The sequence below is a fragment of the Osmerus eperlanus genome, chromosome 8 (genome assembly GCF_963692335.1).
Source record: "Osmerus eperlanus chromosome 8, fOsmEpe2.1, whole genome shotgun sequence".
NCBI classification, from domain to species: domain Eukaryota; kingdom Metazoa; phylum Chordata; class Actinopteri; order Osmeriformes; family Osmeridae; genus Osmerus; species Osmerus eperlanus.
The window spans coordinates 11,160,011-11,178,362 of record NC_085025.1 but is presented as its reverse complement, the minus strand read 5'-3'; the positions used below and the strand labels follow the sequence as shown (position 1 = coordinate 11,178,362).

At 46.8% G+C, this 18,352-nt stretch overlaps 2 protein-coding genes across 3 annotated transcripts; one reads left to right on the top strand and one right to left on the bottom strand.

Moving 5' to 3' along the window:
- The first annotated feature begins 2,716 nt into the window (after window positions 1–2,716).
- On the top strand, window positions 2,717–7,418 carry slc2a12 (solute carrier family 2 member 12). The gene is made up of 6 exons (XM_062467276.1): window positions 2,717–2,879; window positions 3,475–3,606; window positions 4,851–6,104; window positions 6,256–6,378; window positions 6,718–6,850; window positions 7,161–7,418. Exons 2-6 carry the CDS (start codon window positions 3,495–3,497, stop codon window positions 7,201–7,203), a joined length of 1,665 nt encoding a protein of 554 aa, XP_062323260.1. The 5' UTR covers window positions 2,717–2,879; window positions 3,475–3,494; the 3' UTR covers window positions 7,204–7,418.
- Window positions 7,419–9,782: 2,364 nt separating this feature from the next.
- Window positions 9,783–13,784, bottom strand: tbpl1 (TBP-like 1). 2 transcript variants are annotated; one of them, XM_062467284.1, is made up of 8 exons: window positions 13,649–13,784; window positions 12,803–12,939; window positions 12,148–12,349; window positions 11,976–12,058; window positions 11,819–11,882; window positions 11,624–11,727; window positions 11,162–11,256; window positions 9,783–10,877 (listed from the first exon to the last, which is right to left on the bottom strand). In XM_062467284.1, exons 3-8 carry the CDS (start codon window positions 12,280–12,282, stop codon window positions 10,795–10,797), a joined length of 564 nt encoding a protein of 187 aa, XP_062323268.1. In that variant the 5' UTR covers window positions 12,283–12,349; window positions 12,803–12,939; window positions 13,649–13,784; the 3' UTR covers window positions 9,783–10,794. The 2 variants fall into 2 exon arrangements, with proteins under 2 accessions (XP_062323268.1, XP_062323269.1); XM_062467285.1 differs by having other exon boundaries at window positions 12,803–12,871; window positions 13,649–13,731.
- Between the last annotated feature and the right edge of the window lie 4,568 nt (window positions 13,785–18,352).

The window sequence follows — 18,352 nt, the reverse complement described above, 5'->3', positions numbered from 1 at the left end:
CATGCCAACTGACGTTGTGTCCTTGGGCAAGGCACTTCACCCTACTTGCCTCGGGGGAATGTCCCTGTACTTACTGTAAGTCGCTCTGGATAAGAGCGTCTGCTAAATGACTAAATGTAAATCTGGGTCACAGGTGTTAACGTGAGCACTGCACCAAAACAATCCACTAACACAGCTGAGAAGAAAAAATGGATGGTTTGGAGTTCATACATGTTTGTGTTTCTATGTATTGTCATATATGTGTGCGTGCTTTTGCATGCGTGTGTCTATTCCACACGCTGAAGCGATAACCACCATGAAGCCACAGTGGGATCTTGCTACACTGTACGCTTCTTTAAATGCTATGAATCGGAACATGAGATCTGCCTGAACAAGGGGAGTTGTTTCTGCATCATTGATTATTCTGGATTTGTTCTAAAGCATATCATTCTGTCGATTGAATGTCTACTCTGGTGTCATCATCCAGATAGTTTCCATTGGTGTTCTGTTGGCAGGACATAAGTATTGATCCTAACTGTACTCTTCTTCCTCTCTAATACAGTGTGCAGCAGGTTATGCCGGAATGTACCATGTTAAGGTCCTGGTGCATCATTGCCCCCAGCTGGTGAATAAGTGGTAATGTGAGAAGATGTTTACACTTGGAATTAGAAAAAACAGGTGTGTCACGGCAGAAGCCATGTTGGGTGGGCCAAAGAGCTCTGTGGGCACACTGGCCAGGCAACTTGGAACAGTCCACACTAAATCTTATTTAGAAAATAAACAAGATTAATGCATGAGTTCACCCGTGCTCTCACTGCCAAACTCAGTTATAAAACCTCCCTTCCTGATGGGCAGCTAGGTTGATTATACTCTATCATCCTATAGGCTACCCCTTGACCCCAATCAACTGCTAAATAAATGTTTTCATTTTGGCGCGTGAGACATGTACTGACCAGCAGAGAGCACCATTGCTCCATGTGAGTTGTTTTGTTATTTTGATAAGAGGGCCCTCTATGTTCAACTACTGTAACTTCAGGGTAGTATGGTGTCGGCCATACACTGTATGATCCATTGCATTTGGAAAGCACCCATTCACCTTGTCCTTGTTCTGTCTACCCAAACTGAACAATCAGGTGAGAAGACCTTTGGTGAGAGTAAATGCTAATGTAAATGTAAGAGATGGTGACCAAGAATCCAGTGGTGACAAGATCCAGAATAAGACAATAGATTCTCTGGTCTGATGAAATGAAGATTGAACTCCTTTGGCTAAATGCCAAGTGTCATGTGTGGAGGAAACCCGATACCTCTTGTCACCTAGCCAACACCATCTCCATGGTGAAGACCAGAGGTGGCTGCATCAAGCTGTGGGGTGGGATGCCTTGTCAGCTGCACACTGGGAGACAAATCAGGGCTGAGGGAATGATAGAAAGGAGCAAAGTACAGAGAGAGTCTTGATCAGAAGGGCTTCAGAGATCTCATGAGCTCAGACTGGGGCGCAGGCTGGCCTCACAACACAACCAAGACCGTCCTGGAGCGGCTTCCGGAGACATCTGAGAGTTCCCTGAAGTGTGCCCATGACAGCTCAAACCCCAAATGTTTTCGTCCTGACCCTCAACTTTAGAAATGTTTGTGTCAGCCTCTCGTCGATTGCCATCGATCAATAAAATGAAAGCACACGACTTTCAAAAAGTAGCGTGCACCAACTTTTGGAACCCAAAGTCAAATTAATTTGGAAAGAGTTCATACTGTATTTGTCAAAGACGATGACAGCAACTAACACAGTGTAAATAATACTTTTCAGTGTGTGTCAACAACATATATTGAGAAAACACATGTTAACCTAACAAGTTGGCTAGTGATGCAATGTTTGACGAGAGGGGTTATCATGAAATGTTCCAATTGGTAGTGAGATGCTAACTTATTGTGTTAGTTGACATGTCGAGCAGGCCACTGTGTTCACATTTAGTTGTCAAGAGTTTTGCATTGTCGTGACACACTGACAGACTTCTGCCCGAGCCACGCCAGTCATGAAGAATCGATGATTCACGTGACTGACTGACCTTATTACATGGAAATGCAAACAAAAAAGTCAGAAAATATGAAACGATGATTGTCATTCTGTTTATTAGGAGTTCATCTCAATCAGTCATGTAGAGTTCACAAGGGCAGTGTTTCACTGGGTTTGTTATGTAACAGACAACGCCCTCAGGACTACCACACAGACACCTTCTGTACACACCTGTCCTTTTGATTCCAGGAAGCCTCTACAAAGTCTGTATCGTATTACATGAAATCACACCGCACTAACTGGTCAAAATGCGCAGTCCAAGAAACCAATCGAGGCTAAATTAGCGTGGGAATAGAACCCTTATCTGTGTTGTCATAGTAATGTGACAATGTGAACCAACAGAATAAGGGAAGGCATCGGGCCGAGTCCGCAGGAAGTGACTGTTCAGCAAAACGCTATGATGTGAAGCCGGGCTGTCCCAAATGAAAACTGAAAAAGCACAACGTTTTTCAAACCACCCTGTTCATCCTTTTCTCTATCAGTCTCTAGTCGATTGTGAATGATTATATGTCATGAAATGTAATGAATTGTGTAAGGAAATAGGAACAAAGTCCAATGGACTAACTGTTTGCAGAGTCAGAAATATCAAAACACCTTCCAAACGGCTTCGGCTTGATGACACCCCTGTATGTTCAACTGCACACGGGGAACGCTTTCTATTGGCGTGTTTTATTCAAATGGGTGGAGTTTACCAAGTACTGCTGAGCAAAAACAAGGAACGTGGGCTAACACGAGAGTGTTGCAAGTTTTGATATCAAGAACTCTAATGTTATTGAGAAGAAGAGCGAATGGACGGAGCAAGATAACTATAAAAAGATTCGAAGCTATTCAGGTAAATAATTTAAATGGCTAAATATAGGTCTACGTACAGCTGTCATGTGAATTACACTGTTCCCATAGGCCAGGGTTTCCCAATCCTGGTCCTAGGCTGTTTTCTTTATTCCGCTCTGACTTAAAACAACTTGGAATGTCATCAATGGGTAGCCTGTACAACGAACTCATATTTAATGTCATGACTTTATGGTTAACTTAACATATGAAAATCATTAGTCTACTAGAGAGGCGTTTTGTCAAAAAGTCAAAGGAGCTTCTCCCCACATTTTCGTTGTTCTCGCTTTCCTATTTTGGTCAGTTGAAAGGGTGCATGCATCAGACTGCAGACTAGGAATGACCTTGGTGGACTTTTGGAAAGTCTGCTGATGCTTATTGTTGCGGCCGTCTGTCGTGAACTGCAGCGCGGTTGAGCACAGCGGTTGTCTATATTTGTCCTGCATTGTTGTTCTACATTTTATTAGTAATGAGGCTTCAATAGTTTGCATAGGAACGCCTGTTTTACCTGTTGTTCTTGCGTTCTTACTGATGTGACTTTGTTAGTGGTTTATCTCTCTCTTTCGACCTGAAACTATCTCCCTCCTTCTCCCCTACAGTCACTCACTGGTGCAAGGCGATGGATCACCCTACGGAGACCCACAGCATGACCCTCGACCACCAGGTCAACTCATCCTCGCGTGGGACCCCTGCTGACCAGCCCCAGAGGGAAGCTCCACCCAGCAGTGCAGGTAGAGAGCCACAGTCCCAGTTAAAGACTCGCTTTTCTTTAACCCCAGCGTCTACAAGACCAAGTATTGATTGACCATTAAAAGTTAACCTTCTGCACTTCAGTCAGCAAACATCTCTGGTGACCTAGTGTCAACAATAAACCATGATTAACATAAATACGAGCAGAGGATCAAGCCAGCCAGGAACCAATAGAAGGTGAGGAAGTGTACACAAGCGCCAGGAAGTTCCGCCCCTCGAGATGGAAATGAACAGGAACTCTTAACAGGCTTGACCGATGAGCGTAACCCTCCCCTGAAACCCCTCCCAAATGCTGAGAGGGAGCAGGGGGAAGTAGGCTATTCACCCTGTGGAGTTAATATAGCCTCTTCAGCGTGGTCACACATGAACCTTCATCAGCACCGCTCTCTTCCAAGAACTATCGCAGTGGACTTCATGGCTGCTTAGCCATTTGCGAAAACAAAACCATATTGAGTGCCATTCAAAACACTGTCACAGCGTTAATCATCAGTAATGGAAATAAGTTTCAGACATATTAACCATTATGCTGGTTCATCTTGACCTTCATGCAACAAGTCAAGTGGCTATATGTTGCATAAGTATATCAAATATTCAAATGGATGCAGTCGTGGTAATCTCCTGGCTTGGAGTTAGTAAAGTGTGTGTGTGTGTGTTTGATCTGACAAGGTTTCAGGGTCATAACATAGTAATGTATTGGTGAGCTAGAGATAGCAAAATCAGTAATGCCAGGTAGGCAAGAACAGTATATCTGTCTCTCACCCACGCACACACAGTTACAGACTACCTAGTATACGTGCTTCCCAACCAACAATAACTGATATCAATTTGTGCAACCATGGATGTTGGCAGGGTATGGCTTGGTTGGGCTACAGCCTCACCCAGAATGGTGTTCCCCCCCCACCATGGAACAACCAAGAAAATAAAGCAGAAGAAGCAAACCTGTTCCATTTTCATTTAGTCATTTGAATATTACGCTCTCCTGACTGACATTGATTTAAAAAAAAATATATACATTGCAACATTTAACATAATAAACCCTCTATACAGTAGTATATTGGGACTGGGTAAACCAGACAGCATTAAAGCCTTACAGTGTAAAATAAGTGTTCATTATGTTTATTATTTATATATAATATTATCATTACGCATGAATACAACATATAATAAAAAGCACAATGGGTTTTCTCCATCCCCCACTGTGAACCTGAATCTCTCCCCCCCCCAGGCTGCAGCTGGCTGGTGGTGCTGGCGGCGGCAGCGGCCTCCCTCAGTGGCCTCATGCTGGGCTATGAGATGGGCCTCACCTCCGGTGCTCTCCTGCAGCTGCGCAGCCTGCTGGCCCTCACCTGCCTGGAGCAGGAGCTGCTGGTCAGCTCCCTGCTGCTGGGGGCCCTGCTCATGTCCCTGGTCGGGGGCTTCTTCCTGGACCGCTACGGCCGCCGCCGCTCCATGCTCCTGTCAGCCGGCCTGGTGGTGGGCGGGACGGTGGCGCTGCTAGCCACCACGTCGCTCGGCGTCCTGGCCCTGGGCCGGGCGGTGGTGGGCATGGGGACGGCGCTGTCGGGCACGGCCGCGTGCCTGTACATCGCGGAGATCGCGCCGCAGGAGAGGCGGGGCCTGCTGGTGACGCTGTACGAGTTGATGGTGGTGCTGGGCGTGCTGCTGGGCTTCGGGTGCAGCTACGGCTTCTCGTCGCTGCCTCAGGGCTGGAGGTTCACCTTCGGCCTGGTCCTGCCCGCCGCCCTCCTGCAGGGCGCCTCGCTGCTGCTCCTCCCGCCCAGCCCGCGCTTCCTGGTCGCTCGGGGAGACTGCAAGGCGGCCAGGGCAGTGCTGACTAGACTGAGGTGTGGGGCCATGGAGGAGATGGAGGCGGAGCTCAGGGACATCCAGGCGGGGCTTAAGGAGGAATCGGAGCACGGGTTCCTCGAGCTCTTTAGCACCAAGGCTAACCTGCGCTCGCGGTTGCTAACGGGGGTCGCCTTGGTGTTTCTACAACAGACGACGGGGCAGCCCAACATCCTGTCCTATGCCTCGCCCCTCCTCCGCAGCGTGGGTTTCCACAGCGACGACGCGGCGACCTTCGCGTCCATAGGGTTCGGTGTGGTCAAAGTGGCTGGCACCATTCCAGCCGTCCTATTGGTGGATCGTTTGGGACCCAAGATCTTCTTGTGTGTGGGTGCCGTCTTCATGGCGTTGTCGCTGATCACACTGGGGGTGCTGACCCTGCACAGCCACACCCATCTCACCAGCCTATGTCAGAGCCCCTCTGGACTGAATATTACCAACAAGGGGTGGGACTCAAACCATACTTCTCCGGGGTTGGACTATTTTCCTATGACCACTCCGTCCCCCAGAGAGAGCCAGTGGAATAGCAGTAGCTCTGAGAGGAGTTCTGTGGACATGTCACCCTCTCTAAAGTGGGTGTCTCTGATCAGCCTACTGGTGTATGTGGCAGCTTTCTCATTCAGTCTCGGACCGAGTAAGTATGCGCATACACGCGCGCGCGCACACACACACAAAACAAGACGAGCAAGCCATATCTGGAACATCACATCCTTGCTGCAGACCCCGACACGTGTGCTGAGCTGTTAATGTTGAGGGCTTACTCAACGGGGGCTGTGTGTTCCTAGTGGTGTACGTGGTCCTGAGTGAGATCTTCCCCACTGGAGTGCGAGGCAAGGCTGTGTCTGTGGTGTCGGCTGTGAACTGGGCCACCAACCTGCTCATCTCCATGACCTTCCTCAGCATCACAGGTAACGGGCCTCGTTTGTGTGGGAGGGGAATGGCAGAGACGGAACAAAACAAGGATTGTCACCCATCCGTGGACGGGAAATGCACTGCCGTAGCCGTGTCCTCCTCCAATTACACCACTTTGACCGTTTTGACGGTGCCTAAAAGGAGGACTGCTGTCATAAGGAAAACAAATGTGTGTGTGTCTTTGTATTGTAGGATTTTAAATTGTATGATAAAAAAATCAATAAAAAAAATTGTATCTAACTGTGTTTCATAGAAACCATTCATTATGAACACTTATACGTGGGGGATTTTGAGGGCAGGTGTTAAGACGTTTAGAATCCTCCCTTCTCCTCCAGAGACGATTGGTGTCCCCAACGTGATGTTCCTCTACGCCATCATGAGCTTCGTCCTCCTGATCTTCGTCATCCTCTTCGTCCCGGAGACCAAGGGACGCACGCTGGAGCAGATCTCTAAAGAGCTGGCCATGAAGTACGTTCCACCTCCTCCTTCTAACCAAATAACCCCGACACGTTACTTACTTAAATAAACACACACCCACAACTCAGAGCACCAACTCAAATTCTGGTGCTTACCTATGTCATGGAAATGCTAACGAGGATATTCGTGGGCAACACAAACAAAACCAGATGAGCTAAACTAACATGTCTGCATTTTAGCATGTCGGCAGTCAGGTACTCGGCATGAAAATAAACAGATGTTTTTAGCCACCTTCGCTAAGTGTAGGTTGGAATTTTGGGGGCAGAATTCCTTGTAACGTTCCTTTGTGCTCTCTTCCCAGAAAGCCGCTGAAAGGGACTTTCTGCCGCCGGGGCCAAACCTAGAAGGCCATGACTGTCAGCCGATCCTTGACTTTTAACATTCGACCCGACCTATCCCTTGGACCACACACTGCCTTCTTCTATGCACAAGACCCAGATGAACAGAACGAAGGGAGGGGTAAACAGATGGAGAGACGTTTGTGAATGAAAGGGAACAAACAAAACAGAAGAAACAAGGTAGTTCAGCAAAACCAGGAATATACAGTTAGGTCCATAAATATTTGGACATTGACACAATTTTCATCATTTTGGCTCTGTATACCACCACAATTGATTTGAAATTAAACAATCAAGATGTGCTTTAAGTGCAGACTTTCAGCTTTAATTTCAGGGTATTTACATCCAAATCAGGTGAACGGTGTAGGAATTACAATACATTTTATATGTGCCCCCCCCCTTTTTAAGGGACCAAAAGTAATTGGACAATTGGCTGCTCAGCTGTTCCATGGCCAGGTGTATGTTATTCCCTCATGGGAGTTCGTTATTTCATTGACAAGGAGCAGATAAAAGGTCTAGAGTTCATTTCAAGTATGGTATTTGTGTTTGGAATCTGTTGCTGTCAACTCTCAATATGAAGTCCAAAGAGCTGTCACCATCAGTGAAGCAAGCCATCGTTAGGCTGAAAAATCAAAACAAACCTATCAGAGAGATAGCAAAAACATTAGGTGTGGCCAAATCAACTGTTTGGTACATTCTTAAAAAGAAAGAACGCACTGGTGAGCTCAGCAACACCAAAAGACCCGGAAGACCACGGAAAACAACTGTGGTGGATGACAGAATAATTCTTTCCCTGGTGAAGAAAAACCCCTTCACAACAGTTGGCCAGATCAAGAACACTCTCCAGGTGGTAGGCGTATCTGTGTCAAAGTCAAAAATTAAGAGAAGACTTCACCAGAGTAAATACAGAGGGTTCACCACAAGATGTAAACCATTGGTGAGTCTCAAAAACAGGAAGACCAGATTAGTTTGCCAAAAAACATCTAAAAGAGCCTGTACAGTTCTGGAACAACATCCTATGGACAGATGAGACCAAGATCAACTTGTACCAGAATGATGGGAAGAGAAGAGTATGGAGAAGGGAAGGAACTGCTCATGATCCAAAGCATACCACCTCATCAGTGAAGCATGGTGGAGGTAGTGTTATGGCGTGGGCATGTATGGCTGCCAATGGAACTGGTTCCCTTGTATTTATCGATGATGTGACTGCTGACAAAAGCAGTAGGATGAATTCTGAAGTGTTTCTGGCAATATTATCTGCTCAGATTCAGCCAAATGCTTCAGAACTCATAGGACGGCGCTTCACAGTGCAGATGGACAATGACCCGAAGCATACTGCGAAAGCAACCAAAGAGTTTTTTAAGGCAAAGAAGTGGAATGTTCTGCAATGGCCAAGTCAATCACCTGACCTAAATCCAATTGAGCATGCATTTCACTTGCTAAAGACAAAACTGAAGGGAAAATGCCCCAAGAACAAGCAGGAACTGAAGACAGTTGCAGTAGAGGCCTGGCAGAGCATCACCAGGGACGAAACCCAGCGTCTGGTGATGTCTATGGGTTCCAGACTTCAGGCTGTCATTGACTGCAAAGGATTTGCAACCAAGTATTAAAAGTGACAATTAGATTTATGATTATGTTAGTTTGTCCAATTATTTTTGGTCCCTTAAAAAGGGGGGGGCCACATATAAAATGTGTTTCAAATCCATTGTGGTGGTATACAGAGCCAAAATGATGAAAATTGTGTCAATGTCCAAATATTTATGGACCTAACTGTATATATATCAATCTACTGTGATGTGGAGGGCTTCCTTCCTATAATTGGAGAATTTGTGTCCTTTAAATCACTTGGTCTCCTCCTCTCCATACATAACCACATCTCACAGGCACAATGTCCACCTCTCCACTTCAGGGATGAGTTCATTTCCAGAATGACCGAAAGTGACCTCTGACCCCTCCTTTAGACGAATCAAACTGCTGAACCAATAGACTCCATGACAGTGTACATCAGATGATGGATGGCAGTGGTGGTCTTTAGTGGTTAATCCAGGGAATGCCGACACATCAAGGAATTGTAACTGATCCTCTTAGTAAATCTCACTGTCTGGAGGGGCTTTGTACCTGACTGACAATCATTAATCAACCACACTTTAAAACCTCATATAATTGTGTTCATTTCACTGGGCTGGATAAGGGTAAGCAAGATGGTACACAGTGAACATACACTGTAATGTTTCTTCTACATGGGCAGATCTACTTGGGGCTTGTGGCAAAGTGGGAACTAAGTTCAGTTGGTAAGTGGTACTTTTCAATGTGGCAATCAGTGATGCTCTGGATAAGAGCGTCTGCTCAATGACTAAATGTGATGTGGGTCTGAGATATTAACATTGTCACCAAACTTGTCACCTAACATGGAGTGTGATTCTAGCGTGCGGACAGCCCCAGGTTTGATGTCCTCACTTCACTGACCTGACAACACTTGTGACCCTACAGCTACGACTGGCACATGCACACAATATGAAGCAATAAACTGTACATGCGTGAACTGACTTTCTCCCGTGACCAAAGAACACAAGATTAAGCACGTCTACGACAGCCTCGTTTATTTCGATTTCTGTTTTCATTATAAAATACAAAAGTTTGAACATTCGACACAAACAGAAGCGTCACACTTCCTCAGTTGAACAGGGTCGTTCAAGTGTGACAGGCTTTTACTGGGGGTTTCCCCCCGCATTGATAAGAACCAGGTTGACGCCAGGCGGGGTCCTCACGCCTACACGTGAAGGTGAGAGTAGCTGCTATCCACACACCGATGGGTGGGACTGCCTCAACAGCTCAAACCATTTGCGTCATCAAATCGTAATTGTTTTTTTTCTTCCCGTGGCTGTTCCTCGCCTTAACGTTACACAAGTTCTTCTTCAGCCATACGAGTACAAATGAAGACAAAGTAAGAGAACCGATTCGTTAACACTCCCGACAAACGATCATGCTTTTCGGAACACCTCACTGGACGGTTAGCAGCGTCTTCGGCCTCAGTTCAAACAGGGACGGGACAAGAATACAAGGTTAAAACCAAGGCATGGCAATATTCAGCATGGCAAAAACGGACATTTAAAAGAAAATGGGGCTGAAATACGGGTGGCGTCTCTCTGATGGTTTACCTAGATTCGCGCTCAAAATGTAAGACTGGTGGCCTGTCCATTTATCATGGCATGCATAAAAATGAAAAACCTGTGACATTAAGAAAATCGGAAATATCCCTCAATGAGATTTCGGTTAGAGACTTGCCCAACGAGTTTCAATCAAAAGTCGATGCAGCTGTCTCTAGGGCGCGGTCAGTGCAGACATCTGAGACTATAGCAGAGATCAGGGGTGAAAGTGTAAAAGACCAAGTGTCACACACCCCACGATGTCAAGACAGATGCTACACAAGCTTTGTGACGGGGTGAATTTAAGGGGAAGAGTTTCCAGGTCAAATCCAGCCAACTGGGAGGTCACAGACTCGTCGCCGTTTCTGGGTGGACCGAATAAAACAACAAAAATCGCACAAATCCACAGATTAAAAAGTGCTTCTCCACTGGTCCCTTTCGCGTCCTCGTCTCATTTCCGGAGGGGCTTCTGACACTCAAACAGCAGTGGGTAGATCTCCTCCACCGCTGTGGCCACACTCTGCACATTTGGTCCTACAGCAGCAACGGAAAGGACAGCGGAACGAGAAAAACAGGTCAGAAACTTTTCCCCCCACGTCCGTTTCCAAACAGACTTGTTTTGTCAAGGCTGCCTTAGGCTTGCCTGAGGAGGGAACTCACTGCTGAGCGCGGGAAGAACGTGAAAACAACATTCCTGGAGGGCTTACCATCAATAACACTCAATAACACTAATAATGGCATTCGTTTCACCGCTTTGGTTGTTGTGGTGTGCCCGAGGCCAACAGCACTAGTGACACACAGCAGGTCTGTATTGTTACCTGTGATTGTAAGGCTGCCAGTGGAGAAGACCTGCACGGTGGCCTTCAGGTGTTTGATCCTGTACGTGGCAGCCGGGTGGAGCTCTGGCTCGTAACTGAAAACCCAGACGCGAGCGACGTTCAACACGTGCACACAGTGGCTACATACTGTCAATCCACTGGCCCTTTCAATCAAAACTCAATCACGGTTGTCGCTGCTATTAAGTGGGAGGTGTTGCCATGAGCTATAGAATCGACTTTCTGGGCCAGGAAATCTACTGTTGAGACATAACCAGCTCTCACCACTAGAGGCCATCCTTATTACACCAATAGCATGTGTTAAGTCAGCATTTTTGTTCCACATTGTACACTGACTGTTTTCCAATGTTGATCCTTACTGACTAAACCTGGCTTGTTTGGTAAACTTGCAATGTTGTTATGGAACCGGCCCCTGGGCAGCGAGTGTGTGTGTGTGTTTGTTACCTGGCAATGGGACGATTATTTTTGGTGAAGTCGATGAGGCGGATGGAGAAGGGCATGGAGCACACCGCCAGCACGTTCACTACCTTGTAGTCAGAAAACCTCACCTACACACACACACACACACGTCAAATCCAACCACTAACTTTCAAACAATAAATGCAACTTCTAGCATGTTCCGTCGGTATGTTTCCTCACCTTAAAGCCCAGTTTTTGCAGAATGCGTGCTAATCTGCGGGCACCAACCTTTGACTCATCCTCACTAAACAACAGACAGAGGGAAGCAGATGAGTATACAAGACAGACAAGGGAGGTTGTGACAAGTGAGCGAGAACCAGCAGGTGTGTGGGTGCACCTGGTAGCCCCAGTGCAGATGATCTTCCCTGAGGACCAGATCGAGGCAGTGATTCTGGGCTTACGGAGCTTGATCAGGACTTTCTAAACACAAATCAAAGATGAGAGAGTTAGAGACACATGCATGCATGCACACACCACATTCACACACACACACACACACGTCCTCTCACCCCTACTTCCGGCTTGTAGATGACGTTGACCCCCTCCAGGGCAATGGTTCGCAGGTTGAGGTGACACCTTGTCCGGAACGTTGCCACAACATTGGTGACAATGATATCCAGCGCTAGGTCATCGCTAGAATCCATAGGGAGCGCTGGATGGAGGGGGGGCGTGTCTTACAGATGCATGATCAACGCTAGGGAGGGAGACACTCTAAAAGCACACGAGACAGCACCATGCACAAAACCCCAGTCAATAATATTCAATTAATAACATTGATCATGTACTATAATTGACTGCTTGATCAGAATACAAATCAGGAGTCAGGGCTAAGTCTGAAGGACGTAGCCCACTAGAATGGCATCCGCAAGTAGACATCAGTTTGAACTATTTGAGTGTTAAGTGCTGTGTTAAAGAACTTCACTGTACAGCACTGCATGGCAAAGCATCAGGCTCCTAGTCCTACCGACTACTCAATATAGAGTCGCTTCGATCCAAAATATCTTTATGCAAAAACTTTGGATAAGTGCACAGTTTTACTGTCACAAGTAAATGTATTTGTCAAGAATGCAGATGTAGCTTTGCAATATATTATCTACAATTATAAAATATAAACCCGAGATACCTAATCTTTGACACGTTACTAGAACTAAACAGTCTAGCTACCTTTTGCTAGTATTGGCGGCCCGGTGAGGTCCACAGACGGTTGTCAGTTCGACTCCGTAACTGCTGCACCTGTTTAGAAGGCGACCATGGTCGGATGTGCAAGTAAGGCCGGTGACAGCTGTCTTGTTATTTTAAAGCTTAAAATAAAAGCAAATGTATATGTGAATACAGTTCAACGTGAGAGCTATTGAAAGTAACACATGCGCAACTACCTGCTGAATTATAATATGAAATAGAACGTATACAGTGCCTTCAGTAACGCTAGCTTATGCTAGCTAACTTTGTACTATAACGGTTGCAAAATTCGCTCATTTCTTGGGAGGTTCTAACTATCTTGACTCATTTGCAAAGTATTCTCAAACAAGCTAGCAAACCTTTGATTGATCAGTCTATCTGGTGCTGTAGCTAGCTAGCTAACGTTAGCAGATTAGTTGGCAAGCCGGTGTCTCGTTGCGTAGTAACCTGTTGAACGGCCAGCGAGCTAATGTTGCATGTAGCTACCGCAGCTAGCACTCTAAGCTGGCTAGCTAGTATGGCCAGGGCCACCCCACACAACATATTAACTAATAGAACATAAGTGACTAAATGTGTCAACAGATTCTAATTTAGGAAACATAAATATTACGATTTATAGTCAATATGGAGCAGGAAAATACACCCATGTGAACCAGCCAGATAGTCTAACATTAACTAGTACAGTATGGTTAGCTAACCGCATCATAACAAAGAGAAGTGGAAAGCTGATGTTGGCTAGCCAGCTAAACAGAAAGTTGCTTTAGGAGCTGAAATAATCAATGGGATAAGTTAACGGCTGGTGCAGATAGTTAGCGACGTAACTATATTTACCTATGAGCATTAACGACTCACAATACATCCTCCAAAATATAAACGAAATCCATTTCACCACTGACAAATGGTGCTAATGTTTATGCTGTGTGGCCAAGTACACCGGGGTTGTGGGAGGAGCTATACTTCTTTTTGCTTTGCGGCCAACTAAATGCTGACAGGCGTTTTGCTGCCCTCCACAGGTAGGGAGGACAACTGACAACAAGATGCAACCAACAGCTCCACTCTCAGGTAAGAACAGCGTCATACACTCTCCCTTGAATTGCCAACAAGGCCTCAATGTCTGACATCAGCATCAGGACACACTAGATGGAAATGAAGCTGTGAGATACACATCCCAACCTCACCCTTACGCTTGACCCCTCGGAATTGACCTTGAATTGACTTTGATCATCCATTGCGTGTCACCAATTCCCCAGGTCGAACCTTGCTGCTTAGACCAATGATTTAGGGGAAACGATATAGTCCTCTTTAGCTGCATCAGCACCTCTCCTATTTACACCAACAGGGCTGGGACAGGGTTGGTGTGGAAAGCAGAAGCTCAAACCACACATATGATCCAAAACAACTACCGTATTGTTTCCTTCCCATGCTAAAAGCTAAAAGATACAGATAAGATCGAACATGGTGAGGAACACTGTAGGGAAGCAACAGAGCTGGGTTGGCACCAATCCATAATCAGATAAGATGCTGGCATTTGCCTCACGGCACTGATAAAAGTAATAAGCTATAACTTTATTTATAGCAGGGATATTCACTCTATTGAGGCCAAATCTTATTCAACCTCCTTCATGTATTTTCCCTGGCACTAACCCGGTCTTCAGTTTGTGAAAAATAAGAAACGTGTTGCGGTTCACAAATTATACTTCCTCAATCTAGTTTAGAGTATGAAAAGAATGACATCATTGTTTGTCAAGTGGATGAGGAGGATCATAACTTGGCATGGTCCACATTCTATAAAGTAAAGTCCAGAACCCTAGAGTTGTCAGCCCTCCCCTATCTGCTAATAAGTTACATTAGCTATGTCCATTGTCTGTCAACTATATTGTCTGTCTGAGGTTACATCATTCTTGCAGGTGTGGAGTATAGAGAGTCTGCCAGTTTTTGCCTTTCACATAAATGAGTCTCTGGAATGTGATTTGTCACAAGGCTTTTCTTTCAGCTGTAAATTTTCCCCAATGTCTATTTTGCTGATTCTAGCCTATTGTCGGCGCCTCTTACTGCCAATAGTGCACTTTGTGGGCTTAGTTTTTTGACACCCTCTTGAGGGAAAGAACTGGTTGTATACATGTACTGGTTTATAATTGTTTATTGTCTCCCAGCCATCATGAGCGTAGTGTGAGATGGGTTACTGCTTTCTGGGGACGCATCTGGTGTAAGCGCTCTCTTGCGGTTGCTGGATAGGTTAACAGTGGAAGAGGAAGAGGAGAATTCTGGAAGAGGAAATGTTATCATCAATCAGAGAGTCTCCAGCTGGTTGTATGGCTCATGAATGAATTTAATGAATGAACTCTTGCGTCGGAGTAGGTTGGTAAAAAGGTTCAATAGGGACTGTGTCTGCATTTTTGCGTGTCTGTCTTTCTATCCCCCTGACTCCAGTCTTGACACAGGAGGGTCTTGTGCAATTTAGAACATCTCTGAAGTGTGTTATTGTCCAGATATACAAAAAGTATCACAAAAGATCCTGTCTATTGTCATATTCACAAACATGCACACACATGTGCACACACACACGCACACACACACTCAACCCCTGATACCACACACATACACACACTTTTCTTTCTCACGCTTGGCACTGTCCCAAACAAAACAGCAAAATACCTTCTGAATGATTCAGTGCTGTTGTTTTGCTGTTCCTCTGTGGTAACCAGATTGTGTCTCTCTTTGCAGCTTCTCGAGCTCTTCCTGCTGAAACATGACCCCCTAAATCAAATCTATTCTGCATTGAGAGCCTTGTTCAGATGTCCCCAGATGTTTACTATAAAGCCTGAGATTTAGAGCACATTAGCTATCAGACCACTAGCGACGGTACAGGGGCATGTGATTGTGAGTGTGTGTGTATGACGCACGCTCAGGGCTCTTAGGAGTGTGTTTACAGTTTGTTGGATTGCGCATTGCTCTGACTCTCCCTCTCCAGAGAAACAATGCTCCTCTTCTCATCAGGTCAGAAGATGCAGTACATAAACACCCAGATGTGAATACTTAAGGCCTGATAGAGATGTTTTTGAAAGGAAATAGTCGGTCCATCTCTGGGTTATTTTCTTTCTCCCTTTTTTCCTTTCTTTCTCTTTGTGTGTCTTTGTGCACGGGTGAGTGCGTGTCATTGTGCATGTTTGCACGTGCGTGTGTGTGTGTGTTTGTGTGATTCGTGCACATCGTTTGAGACAATCATGGCTGACCTGAAGTTGACTGGACTATCACAAGTTTGTTTACCAGAAATAAGCCAGGAAGTGAGCAATGTGGAAAATTCGGCACCGCTTTCGTACCTGCTCGACAGGAATACATTTCATATTTGAAATAACAAAATGCTGACCCTGTGATATTGTCCTAGGAAAGATGTTTGAGGTTGTGCTTCTATGGAACACCAGGCTTTGTGAAGGAAGTTCAATATTTGGACTTAGACTGGGCGTTCCAAATGGTCTGTTTGGCAAGTCTCATGACAATCAAAAGGCCACTCAAAGGTTCGCCCAAAAACTCTTCTAGGTCTTTAGATGTCCATTCCCCATGCTAACCTCGCACTGTTTCCCTACAACAACAAAAGCCCAACTGCCATTTTGGATTAAGGTTCCTGCTATCTTGTTCTTTGGAAGCATCTTTGTGGCAGTGTAGCTGTTGGGGTGACCTCAGTATTGCCTGTAGACTAGATGTGTTTATCTGGACCTCAGTCTTCTGTTTACATTGCGTGTACATCACAGGCCTGGTTAAAAGGGAAGTTTGAGATGGAGTTTATCTGTGGTCTCGAAGTGGTAGTGAGAGACTCTCTCTGACTGTTATGCAAAGTGTGTGGACTATTTATCCAAGCCTACTCTGCTTCCCAAAGGTTTCGAAGATGTCCTATATACCACGACTATTGCCCCATCTCCCCAAATGAAATGGTCGCTCTTGTTTCCCCCGAGGCACGTCCCATGATACGGGAGGTGGGGGGCGGGGTTTGAGTAGCCCAGACAATGTCGGACAGCGATGGAGAGATAGAGTTAGAGGGAGGTAGACAGAGAGGGTTCGCGGGTTCAGAGAAGAACCCGAAAGCGAGAGACGGGAGGGAAACAAAGGACGCGAGAGGACGGAGGAAAAACAGAGCGAGGTGTGTACAGCACGGGAGGGAGAGAGGGAGGGAAGATGAAAAGGTTTCTGACAAGCAAAGGGAGACTCGCTCATCCTGAGCGCACACCTACGGCCTGTGTGTGTACGCGTGTGTCGTGCGTGTTGTGTGTGTGTGTTTTATCTGTGTGTGTGAGTCGGGGACAGAGACGGATGGTGTGTGAGTGGTGTGGAGGGAACCCAGTGGGTCTGGTTTGCTCTGGGGGCTCCCAGTATAAACAGAGACGTGGGAAAGACCAGCCCTGTTTACATCAGCCCTCCTAACACAGCCCAGTCTCTGGAGCACAGCCGTGGAGCAGGGCGCTGCTCACGTCCACTCCTGCAGGCACGGGAGTCTTCATTGACGCTCGAGAGAGCGGTAACCTTCGCAGACGCTCGTGCGCGCGCACGAGAGCGGTAACCTTCGCAGACGCTCGTGCGCGCGCACAAGAGCGGTAACCTCACAGACGCTCGTGCACCCTCACGAGAGGGGGAACCTAAACAGACGCTTGTGCACGCTCACAGGTGCTGAAACCTTCCCAGACACTCAGGCATGCTTCCAGTGCAGTTACTCCCATGTCAAACACCCACACACACATGGACTACTCTCTTCTGACCATCTCTCCTCAGCTCCTTATCTCTGCTGAGACACGGAGGCTGAGACACGGAGGCTGAGACACGGAGGCTGAGACACGGAGGCTGAGACACGGAGGCTGAGGAACGGAGGCTGAGACACGGAGGCTGAGGAACGGAGGCTGAGGCACGGAGGCTGAGACACGGAGGCTGAGGCACGGAGGCTGAGACACGGAGGCTGAGGCACGGAGGCTGAGACACGGAGGCTGAGGCACGGAGGCTGAGACACGGAGGCTGAGGCACGGAGGCTGAGACACGGAGGCTGAGGCACGGAGGCTGAGACACGGAGGCTGAGGCACGGAGGCTGAGACATGGAGGCTGAGACACGGAGGCTGAGACAGAACAGCACATCTCCACAGTCACACAGGCCTCCTTCCACCCTCCCATGACCCGACACCAGTGAGGAACCAAGCAAGAGGAGACCACTGAAGGTCGTCAGCACGCCCCCTCCCACCCTGGTCCCTGGTCCCAGAGTGAGGTCCAGACCATAGAGGCAGAGGTAGACACATGAACACTACTTTTGGCCAGATTTACTGATCTAACATCAACACACCTGGGCTGGTGTTGTGGGGTTCCCTCGGGGCTGGGCTGTGTTTAGACTAGGCTGGAAATGATGACACTGTTATGTGCATAATCTCGTGCAACGGTGCCAGCACTGTCTTCACACCTGCTATTCTCGAAGTGTGGTAAAGAGAGAGAGAGGCGGGGGGGGAACCAGAAAGGGAGGGAAGAGGAATTCAACTACGAATGGAGAAGGACTTTTCTAAAGCA

Coding starts and splice junctions, on each gene's coding strand:
- slc2a12 (XM_062467276.1), top strand. CDS start 3,495: ATGGATCACCCTACGGAGACCCACAGCATGACCCTCGACCACCAGGTC. Junction 3,607..4,850: donor AGCTCCACCCAGCAGTGCAG/GTAGAGAGCCAC, acceptor TCCCCCCCCCAG/GCTGCAGCTGGCTGGTGGTG. Junction 6,851..7,160: donor TCTAAAGAGCTGGCCATGAA/GTACGTTCCACC, acceptor CTCTCTTCCCAG/AAAGCCGCTGAAAGGGACTT.
- tbpl1 (XM_062467284.1), bottom strand. CDS start 12,282: ATGGATTCTAGCGATGACCTAGCGCTGGATATCATTGTCACCAATGTT. Junction 11,257..11,623: donor AATAATCGTCCCATTGCCAG/GTAACAAACACA, acceptor CTGGGTTTTCAG/TTACGAGCCAGAGCTCCACC. Junction 10,878..11,161: donor TGGCAGCCTTACAATCACAG/GTAACAATACAG, acceptor TTGCTGCTGTAG/GACCAAATGTGCAGAGTGTG.